This window comes from Rhinichthys klamathensis, unplaced genomic scaffold (assembly GCF_029890125.1).
Source record: "Rhinichthys klamathensis goyatoka isolate OS25496 unplaced genomic scaffold, OSU_Roscu_1.1 h1tg000444l_1, whole genome shotgun sequence".
Taxonomy (NCBI): domain Eukaryota; kingdom Metazoa; phylum Chordata; class Actinopteri; order Cypriniformes; family Leuciscidae; genus Rhinichthys; species Rhinichthys klamathensis.
In genome coordinates this window covers 665,001-685,000 of record NW_026606939.1, presented here as the reverse complement: position 1 = coordinate 685,000, position 20,000 = coordinate 665,001, and the positions used below count along the sequence as shown (strand labels likewise).

Below are 20,000 nucleotides of genomic sequence, written 5' to 3'. Positions count from 1 at the left end.
TGTTTTTGTGGGAAGTTTTTATTATCATGAACTTTTTTATTCTCTTTTATTATTACATATTAGTGATCAGATTCCCTCCTGATCACGATCGAGTGACTGATTTCGGGTTCAGCCAGGGACTTTGAGTGTCCCGTTGGATCCCGCAGCGTTTGGCCGCTGAGATTTACTGGATTCTGGCTCGATCGTCCATCACGGGCGTTACCCCGGTGCATTCTGGGAGCCTTGAGCCCCGACTCGGAGAGCGTCTGTCTCTTTAGGAGGGTAAAGGTGTGAAAGAGGCAGCTTGCCGTCCCACAATCCCCTGGTGCGGACTAGGCTATGAACATGAGAATCACTCCACAGGCTAAGCATTTTAAATTTGAATATTACATTACTTATTTACGTGCCGCCCGGGCTGTGTGCTCTCTTTTTGTTTGAAACTGAGAATGTTTTAGATACAGTCCATCTGATCTCCAAAGAGAGAGGCCGTTATTAAGTATGCATGTGTCTGAAATACATGCTCGTGCTTTTTGTTTTTTCAGCCTTATCTTGAGAACAACTTTTACTAGCCTCACAATATTTAAAAGAGAGGATCTTACTGTAGTCGAAACACTTCGTTTGCTCTGTTGCATCATGGAGAAACTATTAAAACCATCATTTCTGTGTTTATTTTCCAGTCATTAAAACTGGGTGGAAAACATCAGTAATTTGCTAATCAGATATTGCCAGATGGAGCGATTTAATTAGGTTTAAAAATACAAATACCTCTTTAGTTTCTCCTATAGACACCAATGAGATTAAATAGAGAATAAGTGCAAAAGTCTTAAATCAAACGTCCGAAATCTCAAAATGAACATTTCTGATCTGAAATTCATTTTGCAACAGTATACACTGTAAAATAAAATGTTTTCATGATTTGTTATCGCAACTTTTTTTCTTTTGTCAAATCAACTTAGATAATTAATGTGGATCAGATAACTTAAAAATGTGAGTTTCCATTTATTAAATCAATGTCTTTCATTGTATTAACTCAAAATTTCAATGAACAACCAGGTAACTTACTTTTTAAGTTCAACACTAATTTATCACAGTGTACAGTGACAAGTATTGACCATGACGTATCTGTGTCTGTTTGCTGCTTTTAGGAGAAAAATGTTAAAAGTAAAAAAAAAAAAAAAAGTTAAACTTATATACAGGTGAAACTCGAAAAATTAGAATATCGTGCAAAAGTTAATTTATTTCAGTAATTCAACTTAAAATATGAAACTAATATATTATATAGACTCATTACATGTAAATTGAGATATTTCAAGCCTTTATTTGTGATAATTTTGATGATTATGGCTTATAGCTATGAAAACGTTTTCACAATATTCTAATTTTGACTTTGGGGTTTTCATAAGCTGTAAGCCATAATCATCAAAATTATCACAAATAAAGGCAAATATCTCACTTTGCATGTAATGAGTCTATATAATATATTAGTTTTACATTTTAAGTTGAATTACTGAATGAACTTTTGCACGATATTCTAATTTTTCGAGTTTCACCTGTATATACATATAAACAAACTCTATGATCAGATTTTTTTTTTATGTCATTGTCATCCTGAGGCACTCTGTATAAAAAAATTCACAGTACAACTTCATATTTCAAGTTGACTAAACTTAAAAATGTACACTTTTAAACACTTACTTTTTTTAAGTTTAAACAAAATATATATATATTTTACAGTGCATGAGGTCGAAATTGGGTGGGACTTTTCAACAAAACTCATATTGTCCCGTCTGGGAATCATCAGAAAGTCTCGAGAGAAATGTGGCTGCCGAATAAAACAAGAGAAATGATCCTTAACTACAGCGCAGACGTTTCCTTGATGGAGGGATGGAAACGAGGGGAAATGAAAGGGCAGCCGTAGATTGAGAGCGGTCTGGTTTGTGTTAGAGAGTTTGGCGTTGTTCCCATCACACCTCAGACGAGCTCACGCTCTAATGCCTCTCTGCGCCCAGCGCCAAACCTCACGAATATTAGTTATGGCAAACTTTCATAACTATGAAACCCATGAACAAGGGACTCGTGTCAAACATTGAGTCATTTGATCAGTGTGTCGAAAATGTTTTCAGACTGCTGACAGGGACAAACAAACCCGTTTTAAAGAGCGAGAGCCGCTCTTGATCTTGAAGGTTCATGGTTCTCCAGCGAATGTTTGCCAACTCGGGCTGTGCCGTTAATCCGAATAAAACCAGTCGTGATGTGACTATTGGAAACTATACGTGCGTTTGAAAGCACAACATGTGCCAACCATCGTCCCAAACTTGTAATGAGAAGTGCGTATCAACAGAAGAGGAGCTTTAAGGGTTAAAAAATAATTGATGTTTTGATGAAGAAAATAAACCTTAAATATTAGTATTTTAGAGTTAATTTGACAAAATTATTATTCTGTTATCTTTCTTAAATACTCTTTCTTTTACTGCGAAATATTTCTAGTTATGTTTCTTATTTTGTTTTTAGGAATTTTTCTATGTTTATTAAGTAATAAAAAAAAACAATAACATAAATATTAGTATTGTAATTTTACAATTGTAATGTAACATTTTTTAGTTTATTTTACAGTAAAAATTTATTACATTTAGTAGTATTTCTTATTTTAGTTTTAATTAGTGATTTTATATTTTTATTTAGTAATAATTAGTACTGTGATTTTACAATTGTAATGTAAAACATATTTTGTTATTCTATTTTTTTTCTAAAATAAATTTTTTTTATTTTACTGTGAAATATTTCTTGTAATATTTCTTTAGTTTTTTGTAATTTTTGTTTATTTAGTAATAATAACAACAATATCATAAATAATAGTATTGTAATTGCACAGTTGTAAGTAATGTAAATGTATATTATTAAATTTTACATTATTTTTCTTAAATATACATTTTCACTGTAATATTTCTTGTTTTTAGTCATTTTTATATGATTTTATACTATAGAATACACTATACTACACAGTTACATTTACATACACATACTATACAATGAAACTATTACAGTAATAATAATAGTATTTATTAGTATTAGTATTATTTTATTATATTGATAGATAATCACAAAATGTTGACCAAATTGTGCAGCCCTACAAACAAGCACAGCAAACCTGAAATTTTTTAAATCGCATTTTAAATCATAATCACAATACTGTATCAGAAAAATCGCAAAGAAAAGAGGAGTTTGTTTTGACCATCATTTGAGGAAAGGTGCAGAGAAACAGTGATTATCTGTGATTGTCTTTGCTGTTAATGTTCTGTTTAAAAGCAGTGTTTCTCTCCCCAGGCCTCCAGGGTTAGCGGGCAGCCCGGTGATCTCCGACATCTCCCTGATCCGACTGTCTCCAGGGGGCGCCGGCGAGTCCTTCCTCCCTCCGCACTCATACGTGTCTCCACACATGGAGCATTACCTGCGCTCGGCACACGCCAGTCCCACCCTGTCCATGATCTCAGCGGCCCGAGGACTGAGCCCTGCTGACGGTGAGGGGCGACCCAAACACAAACACATGCACTCAAACTTTAACTTACATTTAAATGCATGAGTAAACAGTGGAATTTTAATTTCTTTATTTGCGATTGACAGGTTTGGGGTCAGTTGAGAAATTAATTATTGTATTAAAATGATCAAAAGTGACAGTAAAGATGTTTATAATGTTACTATTTCAAATAAATACCGTTCTTTTGAACTTTTTTTCTATTCATCCTTAAAAACCGATAAAAATCAGATAATAATCAGAGCATCAAATCCTCATATTAGAGTGATTTCTGAAGGATCATGTGACACTGAAGACTGGAGTAATGATGCTGAAAATTCAGCTTTGATCACAGGAATAAAATTACATTTTACAATATATTCACATAGAAAGCAGATATTTTAAATTAAAAAAAATATATTACATTTTCCCTTTTTTTTTGATCAAATAAACGCATTCCTCTTTGAGCAGAACAGACTTTTTTCAAAAACAACCCCAAAATTTTGAATAGTATCACAAAATAAATCTATACAGTGCAACACGAAGCCCAAGAGGGTTTATTTTGCGATAATGACCGCCTGACTGTACATTATCTCGTTTTTAATAATTTATATAATAATTTTAGTTAGTTACTCCCCAATTCTGGCTGCTGATCAACACTAACACTCAGCAATGGCAGGTTTGGTGTAGTTAGTCTGAAACAGATCTGCGTTATTAGATCCTCAATTCAGCATTTCAAAACTTCACTTTTAATTATTACCGTTTTGAATGCCGCTCACAATCATGTCTGAGGTATGTGTGTGTGTGTTTGGGTTTTGGCCACATGCAAATTGTCAAACATGTGAAACTTTCCCCATCCTGCGATTTGCCCTTCGGGGGACGTTCTGGAAATTAACACGAGAAAAACGACAAGGCAGAATTCCCCGATGCTGGGCCGAACCCGACGACAGACCTCTTTCTTCAGAGCTGAATTACAATTACAGGTCGCGGCGAGCCGATCGAGTGACATATAAATCACGGTTCACAGTCTGTCAGCAGTAATGTGTTTGCACCTTTAAACTTAAATAAGCAGCACGCAGGAGATCCCAACAGCGATAAAGGCATAAAAGAGCGGCGAGAAAGAGAAATGGGGCTATTTGAGCCGAAGCGAGTGTGGATGGGTACATGTGGCCTTGAATGGTTTCCAGACACGTCGGACCAGTTTCAGCCCAGCACACACAGACCTCAGCGCTCAAACACAGGCCTGACGTTAGTGTTGGCTCGTGTTTTAAGGCCGTATTTATTTTTCAAGTTGGAATATATAGACATTAAAGCCTTTGGAATAGAATCCAAGACACTTTTTGATTGTGTTCTTTGGCAGAGATTTATTTCTATAATAAAGGAGAGACAGATACATATATTTTTGTTTTTTTTTGTCATGTTTTAATGAGGAATGGTTTTGTTGTCTGTTTAATCATAATACAGTTATACCAGCATTCACGTCTGCGTTTCCACACCATATTTCTGTCCTGATCTATTCTTTAGCATTAAACATGTAAAACTCACTCTCACTTTTAAAAGAAGTTTACTACGTGCAGATGTCAACCCTCTTCTTACTGTAGATCCCTTGAGCTAGTAAAGCTTTACTTATAATGTTAGTTAAGGTTTATTGCATCTTCATTTTCCACCGTATATATTTACATATATTTATATGCAAATTTAATTCTGTTCTGATTGGCTAACCACGATACGTCAGTATTGTTATAGAGTGCAACAGTCGGGCTCCGGAAATAAAAAGTCCATTCATTTTCTCCATAGGGAAACTTGTAAACCAGCTTTACTGGGAGCTGTGAGGTTGTTAATCGATGGTATTTGGTTCAAGCCCACAAACCTGTATGCTCTCAAAATATATATATATATTGCATATTTTGCAATAAACATAAAAAAAATCAACATTTTCAACATTGAGTATTTGTATATTTCTCCATTGTTTTTAATTTGATTATGCTGTTCGCAATGCTTCATGGGATTGTAGTTGTATCCCTCACTAAAGCTGTTAAGTCTTTATCTTTGTATTTTTGTCTGATTTTTAAAACCTTTTTTTTGCTTTAAATCAAAGTTTGTAGTGTTGTGATTCACCTTGTAGCTGATTGGCTCTGTTAATGGCTTATAATGCTTTAACAAAGACTGTTTTTTGAAATCCCTTTTACCGTAAACCGACTCAATCTCTTCCATCTCAGATAGGGGTGGACCAGTACTACTTTATTTGATTTTTTATTCTAAACTGTTTTAATTATTCTTACTTGTTTTGATTATTTTAATTTCTTCTATGTAAAGCACTTTGAATTGCCCTTGTGTATGAAATGTGCTATATAAATAAACTTGCCTTGCCTAAAAAGCAAAAAATAAATATTTTTTACAAACAAAAACTAATAAAAATGGCAAAAAACATGCAAAATTACAAAAACTGTCAAATTAAAACTGAAAATATAAAAATAAAAGCGAATTCAACATATAATTCACACTGTTTTATTTTTTTTTCATCATCATGATGTAATACAAATGTGGGCTGGTCGTATGCTAATGAGCTCATAGTTGTGATAATCATGAAGATATTTTTCAGTAAAATCCTGTTTCCGTGAATATATGACTCTTATATATAACTGTGTCTTCTCTCTGGCAGTGGCTCATGAGCACCTGAAGGAACGAGGGTTGTTCGGTCTGCCCCCTCCGCCCCCCGGCGCCACCCCAGCCGACTATTACCACCTGATGACGGGCCACAGGAACCCGTACGGAGAGTTACTGATGCAGGGAGCCGGGGCGGCTCATCTGCCCGAATACTTCACCCCGGTCGACGGTGAGTTACAGTCATATCTGTTTAACTGTGTTAAGAATTTAAACATAATATTTGTTTCACATTTAGATCCAGGGTAATACTTATGTGTGGCTTCAAAGGACTTTATAAACACCCATTTCTCTTCGATTCTTACACCAGCAGACAGTAAAATAAATAAACTCCCTCATGTTCAGCATCCGCTCGCAGCCGCCTCTCTAAACACTGGCGGGAAGCTTCACACTGGTGATGTTTATGTTCGTTCTCCATTCTGTCATCCAGAGCTTCCTAAGTTAGGACAATAGAGCGATCCAAATGATCCATATCTGCTTGTTTAGTAAAATTAGCTATTAAAGTCCATGATAGGTCATCAAGATAAAAAGTGTTTTACGCCTTAACTAACCAAGTGATGAGCAACAGGGCATTTAGTTGATTGCCTCGCTCCGCCCACTGTAACATCTCATTGGTCCAAAACCTGGCTCCTCATTATCTATACATTAAACATCAGATATGTTTTGAATGTATGTTATTATGCCGTGTCATGCAGCAGTTTCATGTTCAGTGTGTGTGGACTGAACTCATCACTTTACACCGGGTTTTGAAAAGAACATTTGTCAAGCTATATCATTAATATTGATTTATTGCTTTTGGAATTTCTGTGGATCTGAATCAGAGTAACTGAAGCATCACATTATTTACAGATGGATTATGTAGCGTTTATTTGACTTTCTCATCTGTATTTAACCCATTTGCTGTTCTCCGAATCAGTCAGAGGAAAAATACCATGACGAGACTTGTGTGAGTAATAGTCCAGAGAGAGACGAGGTGTTATTTCAAACAAACACATGGTGATATACAGTAGGCCTCTTCCTCTCTATAGAGCAAACATTTGCTCTTGCGTCTCCTTCAAACAATCAGAGTTGAAAAACAAACACTGTCTGTTCGCTCTCCCTCTTTAGCATGGCGTATCGGGTGTGTGTGTGCGCACAGATCTCGGGCTTTGCTAAAGCAACATGAATGAATAGCTCATTTAGCTGGGCTAACTCCATCTGGCTTTGATCTGTGTCCCGTCCGGAGCCGCTGATGCTTCCCGACAGCTTTTACGCAGATGTGTTTGGATGCTGACAGTGGAGCGTGTCCCACGCTTTGACGGGAAACAGCATGAGTCAGTTACAAAGACAGATAGAAAGAGAATGAGAGATATGATAAGTCAAGCAAAGCCAGTTAGAAAGTTGTAAAGAAACTTCAGAGTTTAAAAACACATTTTCTTTGGCTATATGCCGTTTAGTCACGATTAACCCAAAGTACCCAGTGGTACTGTAACTCTATAAACAATGGACCAGCCAGAGTTACTGTAACAATCAAAAATGTTGCAGTTAGTAGCAATCATTAACTCCAAACATATTGGAAATGTAGAGAAAATTACCACAATTGCCAACATTCAGCATAAAGTCATATGGATGTTGCGTGTAGACTTGTTTTTGTAGTACATTTTTTTTTGTTATAGCGCCACCTATTGGTGGAAATTGCTGAAATTTGGTGTGTCATCTCAGATTGTCCTGGTGTACATGTGTACCAAATTTTGTGAAGTTCTGACATTGTCACATCCAATAAGTCATATTTGTTCATATGAATTTAGCTACATGCAAACACAAACAGTGCATGGCATCAAAACATCATTTTATGACATCATGTTAAGCTCTGTCCTCTGAGGGGTGGCGAGATCATGTTAATAGTTTTTTTTTCCGCTGAGGTGAAAGCGTAAGATCATGGCATCTTTGTAAGGCCATTAAGACCATGCAAATTCCACCACAGAACGCGTTCTGCAGACGTACACAGGCCCAACGTCTGCTTTCAGTCATAGATCAGTAGCTCCAAAAGATTCCTGTAAGACATTGACGTTGTAAGTTTTAGGTTTGTTTTTCTTTGTCTTTTGTACTGTATGTTTAGCATCAGTTCTCTCTGGATTTGGGTCCTGAGGCGGCTCTTAGCACTAAAGATGTGTTAGGAGCTCCAACGAACGCCTGAACATGACAGCAAACCATTAGCTCATGCTAAGAGTAATGACCCTCACTGCAACAAAGCTGAGGGATTATTTATTAGCGCTGTGGTCTGTAGGGAACAAGTCCACACACACACACACACACACACTCACACACAAATAAATGATTTGTGTAATCCTGCTTGTGTTGGCACTGCTCGTGATGAAATCATTATGGACGTCCGGTTGCCAGAGTCTCTGGATACACACACACGCGCGCGCACACACACACACACACACACACACACACACACACACACACACAGGGTCTAATGCTTAGCACCTGTTGAGTTAGCTGCAGTTGTCTCAGGAACTCTCCACTGAAACAGCAAACTGCTCAGAGCGTCTTTAGTCTGAAACATTCTCTACACAAGTTATCACTACATTAATGATAAAGCATCCGGTTTATTGGCGCAGACATATTAAATGAAAGTCTTTTGAATCCCTGTTGATGTTACCAAGACAATCATGAGCCATTGACACACAAACATACACTTATTATTCACACACATTTCTTTTTGAGCCAGAATCGGTTCTGTAAATTACCCACATTAAACAAAGTCAAGTCTGCAATCGTTTGATTGTTATCTGGGTAATTACGGTAATTTATTGGGAAGGATTAATTATCCCAAATCAAATCAAAATGAGGTCACGCTGAGTTTGAGATGGGGACGATTAAGACAGTTTTTACCTGACCGGTTTATTTTTTTCACTACTCCTATTCAGCCTTTAACACAATAAACACTTTAAACTAATTTTCAGAATACTTTGAATTGATTTTTCTTCTTTGTATTTTTTTTTTTTTTACATACAGTATTACCAACACATAAGTAGCTGTAGAAACACTATTTTAAAATAAAATAAAATATTTTATTTTAAAATTATATTATAAGTATTATATTTATATATTTTTATATATATTTATATATTTAAGTATTTTTTATTATTTTGAAAAAGTTATTTCTTTAAAATTATATTTTATTTAAAGTAATATTTTAAATATTTTTATACGAATTCTTTTTAATATAAAATCTAAATATAATGTTATATGATATTTTAAATATTTTTTGCATAAAGTTTGTTGTGACTTCTTCACTATCTTTGTAATACTGGAGTGAATCCGGTTTCCCAGTGAAGTCACGTTATCCAAGTACAGTATATTCTGTTTTCCACGGCCAGGAATCAATCTTGAGCACTTATTGATGGGGTTCGGCTCTATCCTGCGGAGCCGTGTGTCGCAGAGGGTGTGTGAGAGCATCGATCATGCAGTCGTACTCCACACTCACACTCACACACACACACACACGCTTGTGAGGTTCCTAAAATAGCTCAGCAGTGAACGAAACTGGAAATGACACTCTGAGATTCTCCTGAGTGAGAGAAAGAGAATCAAACTGAAGTATTGATCACTTGAACTGGTGTTTTGCTGGTGTCATGCTGGGAGGATCTGCTGAAATGACTGGACAGTTTCTATGCTATTCAGAATTATGGATTTCCTGATGGATAAAAAAAATATTATAATTATAAAAAAAGAAAAAATAGCATTGATGAATTGCGCAATAAACATTTATTTAGAAAGTAACGTTAATTTTACTAAAAATTACAGAATTTTACACTGTCCATCTCTCCGCTCTCAGATGCATGCATCAAAACTACAGACCATTTTCCTTGGCTATAAGCCGTTTAGTCCCAATTAACTCAAAGTACCCGAGTGTACAGAATCTTTATAAGCATTGGAGCATCACAAATATTGCAATTAGCAGCAATCATTAGTTCAAAACAGATGTGGGACAGCTGGCAACTTTCAGCATAAAGCCATATGGGTGTTGCAGTGTGTGCTTTTGAGGTAAATTTTGGGGTAAACTTCATCACAGTTACAGTTTTAAGTTTTTAAGTTATAGCGCCACCTATTGGTGGAAATTGCTTAAATTTGGTGTGTGCACTCAGACCGCCCTGGTGTACACGTGTGCCAAATTTTGTGCATTTCTGACATTGTCACATCTTTAAAAACATTTTGTTAAATACAGATTTGTAATAATTTGCATTGATTAAATTGCACAATAAACGTGTTTAAAGAGTACAGGTTTGATTGCATGTTATGTGTTTGCATGTTCCACAGTGTCACGGTTTCCCAGCCCTCGTCTGACGCCCAGGTTGAGTCGAAAGCGAGCGTTATCCATCTCTCCGCTCTCAGACGCCAGCATCGACCTGCAGACCATGATCCGAACATCACCCAACTCTCTGGTGGCCTACATCAACAACTCCCGCTCCAGCTCGGCCGCCAGCAGCTCGTATGGACACCTGTCTGTCGGAGGAATCAGGTACTGGATTCATCTATCAGTGGCTACGGTTACATGCAAACAAATAATCCGTTAGTAATCGTATTGACGGCTCCATCGGACTGAAAAGCCTTCATGTAAACACCTTAATCGATCCGATTGAGCTCGATCTGAATTAAATTTCGATCGGATTGAGGCCACATTTAATTCATTACATTTTACATTTATATAGCGCTTTTCTCGGCACTCAAAGCGCTTTACATAGTCCTTGTTTTTTCCGATTGTTCTATTAAAAGTCTCCTGAAGATATCTCCTTCGTCGTGCGCTTTAATACAGCCTCATCTCGTGACGAGTGTGTCATCGTCACATACAGCACATGGCCATCTCTTCCTCTTCTGTTCCAGCCCTTCGTTCCCGTTCCCACACTCCATTAATCCGGTGGCGTATCAGCAGCTGTTGTCCCAGCAGCGAAGCCTCAGTGCGTTCGGACACACTCCACCGCTCATACCGTCGTCACCCGCGTTCTCCAGCAGGATCCCACTGAGCCTGTCCACCCTGCCCACACACACCGCCAGTGACATCGACAGCAAGGTAACACACCTGATCACTGACACACCGACACAACGACACTCAGTCTCGATTTAGAGAGTTTATTAGAATGCTTTTTATCAATATTAAAGTATAAAAAGTGCTATACAAATGATTATTATTATTATATTATTGTATTTATATGGCACCATTTATATATATATTTATCTATTCAAATAATAATAATACATTAAAAACGAATATTTTATTATAATATTATTTAGAGTACTATTCTTACTATTAATAAAAATAATAATTATTATTATTGCTATTGTTATTATTAAAACGGTTTTGCACCTTTTATACATAATTTATTTTTGCTATACAAATAATAATAATAATACGTTAAAAATATTTTATTGTAATATTATTTATAGTACTAGTGCTACTATTTATAGCAATTTTTATTATTAATATTGTTATTATTTGTACAGGCACCTTTAACATGTACAAATAATGTATCTATAAACTGTGCCATACAATAATATTAATAATAATTAAAATAATTTTTTTACAATCAATTGTTATATTATTTATAATTTTACATTTATAGAACTTTTATTTATAGAACTATTATCATTATTGTTATTTGTATAGCACCTTTTAATGTATAAAATAATTTATAAATAAATGGTTCAATACAATTAATAAAATAAATATTAATAATTTCACAATAAACTATGATTATATTTCATCATAATATATGTATAATAATATTTAGTATTAGTAGTAGTTGTAGTATCTGTATAGCACATGCATAAAAAGAATATGTATATGCACTATATAATACATAATATGTTTTATGGTGGTATACAAAAAACAATAATAACATAAATAGATGCTTTATAATAACAAATATTTTTCGAGAAATTATTATATTTTATTGTAGTGTTGTTATAACCATAATAATAATAAACTATTAGTATTCTTGTAATTTGTAATTAATTCATCAATAATTATTTCACTGTACATTTTATGTAAAAATGAATGAAAAGAGCCTGATTATCATTAGAGCTGAAGCTGAAGCTACACACACACACTCACACACATGAAGCAGTTTCTCTGTGGTTGCTCTTCTGTCAGAAACACACAGCAGTTCCAGACCGCACATGGACTCTGTCAGCACTTGGGGTCGAGGAGAGCGCTGCTAAACACTGCGTTCACATGTCACGTGCACTCAGTCGCCTACTGTCTCGATGCTCACTTCTCTTCCTTCTTCTCTCTTTCTTTAGAACACAAATGGAGACTCTGCAGTCAGCAGCACGGTAAACCCCCTGAACCACAAGAGGTCAAAGGTCAAGACAGAGTTGGACGGGCCGCGACCTGTGTCGCCGTGCTCTCCGGTAAGGGACCGCGACCTATTGTGCTCACTTCTAAGTCAACATCTTAAATGAAATGTAACCTCATTAGTAAGCGATCTGAAGCTCTCTACATAGGCAGACGCTCCACACGGCACACACGTACTACGCCTTGGAGTCCTCAAGTGAAGGTCCACACACTAATATTGTGTAGATTTGACACAATAAAATAGAAAATAGATTTTATTATATTAATATATAATATATAAATATTTTAAATAATCACTGCAACTTAAGTATTATATTATAGTCTAGTATTAATATAAAATTGAATTTATTATATTAGTGTGCTAATATTAATATAAATAAATCAATATAATAAATATTACTATTATTATTATTATTGTATGGCACCTTATACATAATAATTTTTTTATATATTAATACATTAATGTAATAAAATATATAATAATAATATAAAATTATATAAAAATATTATTATTTGTATAATACGGAAGCGTATTGCATTCACTTGAGGAAAAAAAATCTACTCTGTTTTTCTGAATTAACGAGTTAATATCTCAGAATTATGAGATACATTTTTCTTGAAAAAAAGTTTTTTCGAATTAATGAGTTACTCATAATTTTGAGATAATTAAGTCATTAATTCAGAAAAACAGAGCAAAAACTTTTTTCCATGAAAAATTATCTCGTAATTCTGAGATAATTATCTCGTTAATTCAGAAAAACAGAGTAGATTTTTTTCCTCAAGTGAATGCAATACGCTTTCGTATTATACAAATGATAATATTATAATAATAATATTTTTATATAATTTTATATTATTATTATATATTTTATTAGATTAATGTATTAATGTAAATATTATTATTATTATATTTGTATGGCACCTTTTATACATAATTTATTTTTATGCTATCATTTTCATTTTAACATTACTATAAAATATATTTGATTGTATTATATATTATATATTTATATTATAAGTGAATATTAATATAAAATACATGTATTATATTAATATATAATATTAACATTATTAACCGATGTTTGTTTACAGTGTATTTTAGTATAAAACTGTTTTAAAAATAGCTATAAAAAATAAATATTAATATAAACTTGAAATTTGAATAAATATGAAATTTATTATAGCTAACTATTTTTGTTCTATCAATATTTTTCATTATATAAAATATATTTAAAATCAGCATGACTCCATATTAGATTTCCTCTCTAAGGCCAAAGCAATGCATTCTGGGATTGCGTTCTCTGTGAAATCCACATATCTGGCTTGAGATCATCTATGATGCCGCTCACAAGGTTATGGAACAGAACTTGACGGAAAACGCAAAGAAACAACAGACGGTGAATGGCCCGTTCGTCCTGTTATGCTGAAAAAACTGTGGATTTTTCTCTCTGAATTGCTTTGTACTGATCAATGACAGGCCATGAGGCCCTCGGGAGCCCCGCGGTCCCCTGACCCGCTTCTTCACACGCACCGCGCGAGAAAAACTCCAGCTGATAAGAGCTTTACACGCGTTGGCTCGCTCACTCGCCGCGCCGTGTAAACTGTGCCAGAGCACTTCATTTTAATGAAATATTGGCCGGCCGTTATTGTCACCTGAGAGTTTTTTCTCTCTCTCTTTCTCCTTCGCGCTGCTCATCTTTTGACAAATCTGCGGCTGCTCTTGGCGGTGAGGCAGGTTGGCTCTTGATGCATGGGGAATAAGGCGGCTGCCGTCGTCTTGGGGCCAGCAGAATTGATGAAGATAGCTCACAGGGCAGAGATAAACATGCTGCAGTCAGCATGCTGTGTGTGTGTGTGTGTGTGTGTGTGTGTGTGTGTGTGTGTGTGTGTGTGTGTGTGTGTGTGTGTGTGTGTGTGTCTCCGCTACCCACAGCAGAGCACGGTCCGATTGCTCTTAACACCACACACGTGTCCCTACAAGCGCACAATTAATGTTTCGTCTTCATACTACCATTCTGGCCGGGTAAATAATACATCAGCGTTGAGGGAGTGCTGTTATAGAGCGTTTGTCTGTCCAGTGGGCCGATGTGAAGGCATTGATGTTTGGTTTAATATAGGTGTGATGCCAATGTCAAATTGACATGGAATAGTGACGACAGCTGACGTTGATATTTTGTTGGGTTTAAGTCGTGGTATTAAAGGGTTAGTTCGCCCTAAAATGAAAATTCTTTTATTAATTACTCATCCTCTTGTCGTTCCAAACCCATAAGGTTTTTGTTCGTCTTCGGAACACAAATGAAGATCTTTGTAATGAAATCTGAGAGATTTCTGTCTCTCCACTGACAGTCTATGCAACTACCACTTATAAGCTTCAAAAAGTTCATAAAGAGATTGTAAAACTAATCCATTTGAATTGAGCGGTTTAGTCTAAATATTCTGAAGAGACTCGAGGAATGATGAACGAGATATGATTATTCACATACCGTATAAACATTAATGAGTGGACATAAACAAAAGCTCAACCGAAGCTGCTTGGCGCGCGAGAACAACCCTTTCAGAAGCTCAAACGTGATGCGTAACACGAGAATGAACCTCATTGGTTCTTGCAGAAGCTCAAACGTGATGCGTAACATGAGAATGAACCTCATTGGTTCTTGCTGAAGCTCAAACGTGATGCGTAACATGAGAACGAACCTCATTGGTTCTTGTTGAAGCTCAAACGTGATGCGTAACATGAGAATGAACCTCATTGGTTCTTGCTGAAGCTCAAACGTGATGCGTAACATGAGAACGAACCTCATTGGTTCTTGCAGAAGCTCAAACGTGATGCGTAACACGAGAACGAACCTCATTGGTTCTTGCAGAAGCTCAAACGTGATGCGTAACACGAGAATGAACCTCATTGGTTCTTGCTGAAGCTCAAACGTGATGCGTAACACGAGAATGAACCTCATTGGTTCTTGTTGAAGCTCAAACGTGATGCGTAACACGAGAATGAACCTCATTGGTTCTTGCAGAAGCTCAAACGTGATGCGTAACACGAGAATGAACCTCATTGGTTCTTGCTGAAGCTCAAACGTGATGCGTAACACGAGAATGAACCTCATTGGTTCTTGCTGAAGCTCAAACGTGATGCGTAACACGAGAATGAACCTCATTGGTTCTTGCTGAAGCTCAAACGTGATGCGTAACACGAGAATGAACCTCATTGGTTCTTGCAGAAGCTCAAACGTGATGCGTAACACGAGAATGAACCTCATTGGTTCTTGCAGAAGCTCAAACGTGATGCGTAACACGAGAATGAACCTCATTGGTTCTTGCTGAAGCTCAAACGTGATGCGTAACACGAGAATGAACCTCATTGGTTCTTGCTGAAGCTCAAACGTGATGCGTAACACGAGAATGAACCTCATTGGTTCTTGCTGAAGCTCAAACGTGATGCGTAACACGAGAATGAACCTCATTGGTTCTTGCTGAAGCTCAAACGTGATGCGTAACACGAGAATGAACCTCATTGGTTCTTGCTGAAGCTCAAACGTGATGCGTAACACGAGAATGAACCTCATTGGTTCTTGCTGAAGCTCAAACGTGATGCGTAACACGAGAATGAACCTCATTGGTTCTTGCAGAAGCTCAAACGTGATGCGTAACATGAGAATGAACCTCATTGGTTCTTGCAGAAGCTCAAACGTGATGCGTAACACGAGAATGAACCTCATTGGTTCTTGCTGAAGCTCAAACGTGATGCGTAACACGAGAATGAACCTCATTGGTTCTTGCAGAAGCTCAAACGTGATGCGTAACATGAGAATGAACCTCATTGGTTCTTGCAGAAGCTCAAACGTGATGCGTAACACGAGAATGAACCTCATTGGTTCTTGCTGAAGCTCAAACGTGATGCGTAACACGAGAATGAACCTCATTGGTTCTTGCTGAAGCTCAAACGTGATGCGTAACACGAGAATGAACCTCATTGGTTCTTGCAGAAGCTCAAACGTGATGCGTAACACGAGAATGAACCTCATTGGTTCTTGCTGAAGCTCAAACGTGATGCGTAACACGAGAATGAACCTCATTGGTTCTTGCTGAAGCTCAAACGTGATGCGTAACACGAGAATGAACCTCATTGGTTCTTGCAGAAGCTCAAACGTGATGCGTAACATGAGAATGAACCTCATTGGTTCTTGCAGAAGCTCAAACGTGATGCGTAACACGAGAATGAACCTCATTGGTTCTTGCTGAAGCTCAAACGTGATGCGTAACACGAGAATGAACCTCATTGGTTCTTGCAGAAGCTCAAACGTGATGCGTAACACGAGAATGAACCTCATTGGTTCTTGCTGAAGCTCAAACGTGATGCGTAACACGAGAATGAACCTCATTGGTTCTTGCTGAAGCTCAAACGTGATGCGTAACACGAGAATGAACCTCATTGGTTCTTGCTGAAGCTCAAACATGATGCGTAACACGAGAATGAACCTCATTGGTTCTTGCTGAAGCTCAAACGTGATGCGTAACACGAGAATGAACCTCATTGGTTCTTGTTGAAGCTCAAACGTGATGCGTAACATGAGAATGAACCTCATTGGTTCTTGCTGAAGCTCAAACGTGATGCGAAACACGAGAATGAACCTCATTGGTTCTTGCTGAAGCTCAAACGTGATGCGTAACACGAGAATGAACCTCATTGGTTCTTGCTGAAGAAAAATTGTCTGTTGATTACTCTATATATTAACTTCATATTCAGTGAACAACATCACACTCACATTCGTGCTGTTGTTGTTCTGAATAGTACAACAGAAGAAAGTCTTTGAGAAGTTGTCAAGCAAATGTGCAGAAGTGTGTGCAATTGCTTAAAATGTCTTACATGTTGCTTAAATGTTGCATAATTAACTAAAAAAAATGTGACAGGGTCAATGACAAGGCAAAAATCATCCAGAACATGCTCTCGTCTTATGTACCGTCAAACATTGGATAGTGAAATCATGATTCATCAATCATTTTACTTCTAAAATTGATTCAAAACATGAAGTTAACACTTAAATGTGTTAAAATGAAATTTTACGCATATATGAATTATTTAAAAAAGAGAGCATCATATGTTTTCTGAGAGTGACTAAAAGCTGTACAGGAAAGCCCTTATATGGAGATGTGTGGGCGTGTGTTATGCAGATTACTGTCATTAGGCATGCGATCGCTCATTAACTCCACACTCATTAACAAGATTCAGAACAAATGAATGTGCATATGCATGAGTTGTGAATTAGGCTGATAAATACGAATTTTCCACACAATTAATAGTGAAAGAGACCCATTTTCTTTCTCTTGCTAACAAGCCGATCCACTGAAGAGTGTTAATGCCGTAACGTTGCTGTTCCTCAGGACCACCTGGGCGGCGCACTGGACCTGAAGGAAGACTTGGACGAGTGCAAGCATGAGGCGGAGCTGGTGTACGAGACCAACTGCCACTGGGAGCGCTGCAGCAAAGAGTACGACACGCAGGAACAGCTGGTGCATGTAAGTGTGTGTGTGTGTGTGTGTGTGTGAGAGAGAGTGTAGAGGTTTATATTACATTAAGGATAGTGAAACCTGACATCTCCTACATTGAGGGACCAGCCAGCGGTTCCCTACGAGGGAAATGGGTTAATAAACATACTAAATTATATATTTTGAAAATGTAAAATACAGAAAGTTTTATGTGATGGGTAGGTTTAGGGGTCGGGTTAGTGTGTGTGTGTGTGTGTGTGTGTGTGTGTGTGTGTGTGTGTGTGTGTGTGTGTGAGATGGGTAGGTTTAGGGGTCGGGTTAGTGTGTGTGTGTGTGTGTGTGTGCGTGTGTGTGTGTGTGTGTGTGTGTGTGTGTGTGTGTGTGTGTGTGTGTGTGTGTGTGTGTGTGTGTGATGGGTAGGTTTAGGGGTCGGGTTAGTGTGTGTGTGTGTGTGTGTGTGTGTGTGAGAGATGGGTAGGTATAGGGGTCGGGTTAGTTAGTGTGTGTGTGTGTGTGTGTGTGTGTGTGTGAGATGGGTAGGTTTAGGGGTCGGGTTAGTGTGTGTGTGTGCGTGCGTGTGTGTGTGTGTGTGTGTGTGTGTGTGTGTGTGTGTGTGTGAGATGGGTAGGTTTAGGGGTCGGGTTAGTGTGTGTGTGTGCGTGCGTGTGTGTGTGTGTGTGTGTGTGTGTGTGTGTGTGTGTGTGTGTGTGTGTGTGTGTGTGTGTGAGATGGGTAGGTTTAGGGGTCGGGTTAGTGTGTGTGTGTGTGTGTGTGTGTGTGTGTGTGTGTGTGTGTGTGTGTGTGTGTGTGTGTGAGATGGGTAGGTTCAGGGGTCGGGTTAGTGTGTGTGTGTGTGTGTGTGTGTGTGTGTGTGTGTGTGTGTGTGTGTGTGTGTGTGATGGGTAGGTTTAGGGGTCGGGTTAGTGTGTGTGTGTGAGAGATGGGTAGGTTTAGGGGTCGGGTTAGTGTGTGTGTGTGTGTGTGTGTGTGTGTGTGTGATGGGTAGGTTTAGGGGTCGGGTTAGTGTGTGTGCGTGTGTGATGGGTAGGTTTAGGGGTCGGGTTAGTGTGTGTGTGTGATGGGTAGGTTTAGGGGTCGGGTTAGTGTGTGTGTGTGTGTGTGATGGGTAGGTTTAGGGGTCGGTTATAGTGTGTGTGTGTGTCTGTGTGTGTTTGTGTGATGGGTAGGTTTAGGGGTCGGTTATAGTGTGTGTGTGTCTGTGTGTGTGTGTGTTTGTGATGGGTAGTTTTAGGTGTCGGTTATAGTGTGTGTGTGTGTGTGTGTGTGATGGGTAGGTTTAGGGGTCGGTTATAGTGTGTGTGTGTGTGTGTGTGCGATGGGTAGGTTTAGGGGTCGGTTATAGTGTGTGTGTCTGTGTGTGTGTGTGTGTGTGTGTGTGTGTGATGGGTAGTTTTAGGTGTCGGTTATAGTGTGTGTGTGTGTGTGTGTGTGTGTGATGGGTAGGTTTAGGGGTCGGGTTAGTGTGTGTGTGTGTGTGATGGGTAGGTTTAGGGGTCGGTTATAGTGTGTGTGTGTCTGTGTGTGTGTGTGTGTGTGATGGGTAGGTTTAGGTGTCGGTTATAGTACGTGTGTGTGTGTGTGTGTGTGTGTGTGTGTGTGTGTGTGTGTGTGTGTGTGTGTGTGTGTGTGTGATGGGTAGGTTTAGGGGTCGGTTATTGTGTGTGTGTGTGCGTGTGTGTGATGGGTAGGTGTAGGAGTCGGTTATAGTGTGTGTGTGTGTGATGGGTAGGTTTAGGGGTCGGTTATTGTGTGTGTGTGTGTGTGTGTGTGTGATGGGTAGGTTTAGGGGTCGGTTATAGTGTGTGTGTGTGTGTGTGTGTGTGTGATGGGTAGGTTTAGGGGTCGGTTATAGTGTGTGTGTGTGTGTGATGGGTAGGTTTAGGAGTCGGGTTTGGGAATAGAAAATACAGTTTGTACAGTATAAAAATCATTACGCCTATGGAAAATCCCCACAAAGATAGCGAAACCGAATAGTGTGTGTGCGTGCGTGCATGC

The 20,000-nt window shown here is 37.8% G+C and overlaps 1 protein-coding gene across 1 annotated transcript in view; it reads left to right on the top strand.

The window, feature by feature from the left end:
• gli2b (GLI family zinc finger 2b) overlaps positions 1-20,000 on the top strand; it is a 45,455-nt gene that overhangs the window by 11,582 nt on the left and 13,873 nt on the right. The window contains exons 2-7 of the mRNA XM_056236299.1: positions 3,304-3,497; positions 6,153-6,326; positions 10,463-10,664; positions 11,027-11,213; positions 12,443-12,553; positions 17,880-18,014. Coding sequence (XP_056092274.1) covers positions 3,416-3,497; positions 6,153-6,326; positions 10,463-10,664; positions 11,027-11,213; positions 12,443-12,553; positions 17,880-18,014 — 891 coding nt within the window. The 5' untranslated portion in view covers positions 3,304-3,415. The remainder of the gene's footprint in view (positions 1-3,303; positions 3,498-6,152; positions 6,327-10,462; positions 10,665-11,026; positions 11,214-12,442; positions 12,554-17,879; positions 18,015-20,000) is intronic.